The sequence below is a fragment of the Argopecten irradians genome, chromosome 1 (assembly GCF_041381155.1).
Source record: "Argopecten irradians isolate NY chromosome 1, Ai_NY, whole genome shotgun sequence".
NCBI classification, from domain to species: Eukaryota; Metazoa; Mollusca; class Bivalvia; order Pectinida; family Pectinidae; genus Argopecten; species Argopecten irradians.
In genome coordinates this window covers 72685753-72691595 of record NC_091134.1, presented here as the reverse complement: position 1 = coordinate 72691595, position 5843 = coordinate 72685753, and the positions used below count along the sequence as shown (strand labels likewise).

The 5843-nt window shown below is 29.7% G+C and overlaps 1 protein-coding gene across 1 annotated transcript; it reads left to right on the top strand.

Annotated features, from left to right (window-relative positions):
• The first annotated feature begins 237 nt into the window (after positions 1 to 237).
• On the top strand, positions 238 to 3510 carry LOC138314157 (uncharacterized). Its single transcript, XM_069254336.1, has 3 exons — positions 238 to 346; positions 2271 to 2343; positions 3450 to 3510. The coding sequence occupies exons 1-3, from the start codon at positions 238 to 240 to the stop codon at positions 3508 to 3510; spliced, it is 243 nt and encodes an 80-aa protein (XP_069110437.1).
• The last annotated feature ends 2333 nt before the right edge of the window (positions 3511 to 5843 follow it).

Below are 5843 nucleotides of genomic sequence, written 5' to 3'. Positions count from 1 at the left end.
TGTATACCTTGTTTTGTATTTATCCAATGTGTGTATACCTTGGTTTGTATTTATCCAATGTGTGTATACCTTGGTTTGTATTTATCCAATGTGTGTATACCTTGGTTTGTATTTATCCAATGTGTGTATACGTTGGTTTGTACTTATCCAATGTGTGTATACCTTGGTTTGTACTTTGGTTGTATACCTTGGTTTATATTTATCCAATGTGTGTATACCTTGGTTTGTATTTATCCAATGTGTGTATACATTGGTTTGTATTTATCCAATGTCTGTATACCTTGGTTTGTACTTATCCAATGTGTGTATACCTTGTTTTGTATTTATCCAATGTGTGTATACCTTGGTTTGTATTTATCCAATGTGTGTATACCTTTGTTTGTATTTATCCAATGTGTGTATACCTTGGTTTGTACTTATCCAATGTGTGTATACTTTGGTTTGTATTTATCCAATGTGTTTATACCTTGGTTTGTATTTATCCAATGTGTGTATAGTTTAGTTTGTATTTATCCAATGTGTGTATACTTTGGTTTGTATTTATCCAATGTGTTTATAACTTGGTTTGTATTTATCCAAAGTGTGTATAGTTTAGTTTGTATTTATCCAATGTGTGTATACTTTGGTTTGTATTTATCCAATGTGTGTATACCTTGGTTTGTATTTATCCAATGTGTGTATACCTTGGTTTGTATTTATCCAATGTGTGTATACCTTGGTTTGTATTTATCCAATGTGTGTATACCTTGGTTTGTACTTATTCAATGTCTATATACCTTGGTTTGTATTTATCCAATGTGTGTATAGTTTGGTTTATATTTATCCAAGATGTGTATATCAAGCTTTGAATTTGACCAATATGTGTATATTAAGGTTTGAATTTTATCCTATGTTTGTATAACATGGTTTATATTTATGCCATGTGTGTATAGTTTGGTTTGTATGTGTGTTTATCATGGTTTGTATTTATCCAATGTGTGTTAATCAAGGTTTGTATATATCCAATGTGTGTATATCATGGTTTGTATTTATCCAATGTGTGTTTATCAAGGTTTCTATATATCCAATGTGTGTTTATCATGGTTTGTATTTATACAATGTGTGTTTATCATGGTTTGTATTTATCCAATGTGTGTTTATCAAGGTTTGTATATATCCAATGTGTGTTTATCATGGTTTGTATTTATCCAATGTGTGTATAGTTTGTTTTGTAATTATCCAATGTGTGTATACCTTGGTTTGTATTTATCCAATGTGTGTTTATCATTGTTTGTATTTATCCAATGTGTGTATAGTTTGTTTTGTAATTATCCAATGTGTGTATACCTTGGTTTGTATTTATCCAATGTGTGTTTATCATGGTTTGTAATTATCCAATGTGTGTTTATCATGGTTTGTAATTATCCAATGTGGGTTTATCATGGTTTGTAATTATCCAATGTGTGTTTATCATGGTTTGTATTTATCCAATGCGTGTTTATCATGGTTAACATTTATCCAAAGTGTGTATAGTTTAGTTTGTATTTATCCAATGTGTGTATAGTTTGGTTTGTACTTATCCAATGTCTGTATACCTTGTTTTGTATGTATCTAATGTGTGTATAGTTTGGTTTGTAATTATCCAATGTGTGTATACCTTGTTTTGCATTTATCAAATTTACGTATATCATTGTTTGTATTTATCTAAAGTGTGTTTATCATGGTTTGTAATTATCCAATGTGTGTATACCTTGTTTTTCATTTATCAAATTTATGTATATCATGGTTTGTATTTATCCAATGTGTATACCTTGTTTTGCATTTATCAAATAAGGTATATCATGGTTTGTATTTAATCAATGTGTGTATATTTGGTTTTATTTATCCAATGTGTGTATACCTTGTTTTTCATTTATCAAATTTATGTTTATCATGGTTTAATTTATAATGTGTGTTTATCATGGTTTGTATTTATCCAATGTGTGTTTATCATGGTTTGTAATTATCCAATGTGTGTATACCTTGTTTTGCATTTATCAAATTAAGGTTATCATGGTTTGTATTTAATCAATGTGTGTATAGTTTGTTTGTATTTATCCAATGTGTGTTTATCATGGTTTGTATTTATCCAATGTGTGTTTATCATGGTTTGTAATTATCCAATGTGTGTATACCTTGTTTTTCATTTATCAAATTTATGTATATCATGGTTTGTATTTATCCAATGTGTGTATACCTTGGTTTGTATTTATCCAATGTGTGTATATCATGGTTTGTATTTATCCAATGTGTGTTTATCATGGTTTGTATGTATCCAATGTGTGTATATCATGGTTTGTATGTATCCAATGTGTGTATACCTTGGTTTGTACTTATCCAATGTGTGTATACCTTGGTTTGTATTTATCCAATGTGTGTTTATAATGGTTTGTAATTATCCAATGTGTGTATACCTTGTTTTGCAGTTATCAAATTTACGTATATCATGGTTTGTATTTATCCAATGTGTGTTTATCATGGTTTGTATTTATCCAATGTGTGTATAGTTTGTTTTGTAATTATCCAATGTGTGTATACCTTGTTTTGCATTTATCAAATTTATGTATATCATGGTTTTTATTTAATCAATGTTTGTATAGTTTGGTTTATATTTATCCAATGTGTGTTTATCATGGTTTGTAATTATCCAATGTGTGTTTATCATGGTTTGTATGTATCCAATGTGTGTATATCATGGTTTGTAATTATCCAATGTGTGTATACCTTGTTTTGCATTTATCAAATTAAGGTATATCATGGTTTGTATTTATCCAATGTGTGTATACCTTAGTTTGGTTTTGTTCCTCCGTGCATTGCACTTGCGTTCGACACATCAAATATCAGGAATAACGTCCTTGAACTTTGCCCCATTAAGAACCTATATTATAAGTATGGTGTTAATCCTGCTGTTGCGTCGGTGTTACTTCCTTAAGTACATTAAACTCAATTGTGTTGTCTGATGTGTTCCTTTAATATAGAACCGTAAATATATATTGTCTCATCGGAGACAACCACTGGAAGAACATTGTTTTGACATAATCGACGTCTGACTTAAACCATTCCCCTTTTATATATTTTCTGATAAGTTTTCAAACACTATTTTCAATGCAAATTGTCACACACATACATATCATATCCACATACACTCACATACATGTCACACACATACATATCATATCCACATACACTCACATACATGTAACATACATACATATCATATCCACATACACTCACATACATGTCACACACATACATATCATATCCACATACACTCACATACATGTCACACACATACATATCATATCCACATACATTCACATACATGTCCCACACATACATATCCTATCTACATACACTCAGATACATGTCACACACATACAGATACACAGAGGCAAATGAACACATAGATTTGAATGAATTATTACATCTAGTATGTACAGAATGAGTGAAAGAGGACGTGTGGGTGATGGAGATTCAATCAGTGTTATTTAAGAATTGATGTCACTATCTTTTAATTCTATCGGGGTATGGAAAAAATATTGTTTGCAAACTGTGTGAATCCACGTAGTGGATTCTCACAAAAGTTTGCAAACATTTTTTTCATAACCCGATAGAATTAAAAAATAGTGACATCAATACTTTTAATTAATATTATATACTCTGTTTGATAAAATGAAGTATGTTTAAATGTAACAGTATAGTGGTTTTTCAAGGGTTTCTTTTTTTCCGAATCAATACGCAACGTCAATGTCTCTATTGTGACGTCACGATAACGTCGGGGTTTCGCGCCATTCCCGGATTTTTTTTTCATAGTGGTATGCAAAAATAATATTGGCCAATCAGAAAGCCAGATTTGGTATGAAAACAAAGAAAAAATAATTATATTGATATAATACAACTAAAACAGAGAACCCAACAAGTGTAGATACATGTATGACAATGAATTACATAATTCATTTTCAAATATTGTTTTAAGAAACCGGCAGTAAAGCCAAATCCATTTTTTATCTAACCGTCTATATTTTTACCTTCATTATCTGCTTCTTCTACGACCCTGAAGATAATCATCAAGATCGATCGAATTTATCTTTTTTTTAAGTTATTTCTTCCTGGTCTGTTATAATAGCCTGACTTGAGGACATGTGATTACTTTTGAAACGACATTAATATTGTCTAGACAAAATAAGTATGATGAATCTTTTTTCCTCTATCCATTTACTACCGAACGATTCTTTTTGTTTAAACGAATGGCCTCTAGCTCTTTTATCTTTTAATCCACCATTATTGTTATTTGGTCTAGTTTCAAAGAGTTCGATGTTCTTTTGTAATATCATCTTATTAACGATTCTAATGCATCTTAATTTATAATAAATTGGAACAGTCTATCGTCTCATTTTAATCATCAAAGTCTTAAATAACTGGTCGTCAATTACAAATCACAAGGTCTCTAAACTAACTGTTAGATAATTACAAATCATCAAAGGCTCTAAAATAACTGGTTGTCAATTACAAATCACAAGGTCTCTAAAATAACTGGTCGTCAATTACAAATCACAAGGTCTCTAAACTAAATGTTAAATAATTACAAATCATCAAAGTCTCTAAAATAACTGGTAGCCAATTACAAATCACAAGGTCACTAAAATAACTGGTAGCCAATTACAAATCACAAATTCTCTAAAATAACTGTTAGATATTTACAAATCATCAAATTCTCTAAAATAACTGGTTGTCAATTACAAATTCTCTAAAATAACTGTTAGATATTTACAAATCATCAAATTCTCTAAAATAACTGGTTGTCAATTACAAATCACAAGGTCTCTAAACTAACTGTTAGATAATTACAAATCAACAAAGGCTCTAAAATAACTAGTTGTCAATTGCAAATCACAAGGTCACTAAAATAACTGTTAGATAATTACAAATCATCAAATTCTCTAAAATAACTGGTTGTCAATTACAAATCACAAGGTCTCTAAAATAACTGGTAGTCACAAGGTCTCTAAAATAACTGGTAGTCAATTAAAAATCACAAGGTCTCTAAACTAACTGTTAGATAATTACAAACCATCAAAGGCTCTAAAATACCTGGAAGTCAATTAAAAATCACAAGGTCTCTAAAATAACTGGTAACCAATTACAAAGCACATGGTCTCTAAAATAACTGGAAGTCAATTAAAAATCACAAGATCTCTAAAATAACTGGTAGTCAATTAAAAATCTCATGGTCTCTAAAATAACTGGTAGTCAATTAAAAATCACATGGTCTCTAAAATAACTGGTAGTCAATTAAAAATCACATGGTCTCTGAAATAACTGGTAGTCAATTATAAATCTCATGGTCTCTTAAAATATAACTGGAAATCAATTAAAAATCACAAGTTCTAAAATAACATGGTAGTCAATTAAAAATCACATGGTCTCTAAAATAACTGGAAATCAATTACAAATCACAAGGTCTCTAAAATAACTGGTAGTCAATTAAAAATCACAAGGTCTCTAAAATAACTGGTAGTCAATTAAAAATCACAAGGTCTCTAAAATAACTGGTAGTCAATTAAAAATCACATGGTCTCTAAAATAACTGGTAGTCAATTAAAAATCACATGGTCTCTAAAATAACTGGTAGTCAATTAAAAATCACAAGGTCTCTAAAATAACTGTTAGATAATTAAATCACCAAAGGCTCTAAAATAACTAGTTGTCAATTGCAAATCACAAGGTCACTAAAATAACTGTTAGATAATTACAAATCATCAAATTCTCTAAAATAACTGGTTGTCAATTACAAATCACAAGGTCTCTAAAATAACTGGTAGTCA

Coding starts and splice junctions, on each gene's coding strand:
- LOC138314157 (XM_069254336.1), top strand. CDS start 238: ATGTGTGTATACATTGGTTTGTATTTATCCAATGTCTGTATACCTTGG. Junction 347..2,270: donor TCCAATGTGTGTATACCTTG/GTTTGTATTTAT, acceptor TTATCCAATGTG/TGTTTATCATGGTTTGTATG. Junction 2,344..3,449: donor TCCAATGTGTGTATACCTTG/GTTTGTACTTAT, acceptor TATTACATCTAG/TATGTACAGAATGAGTGAAA.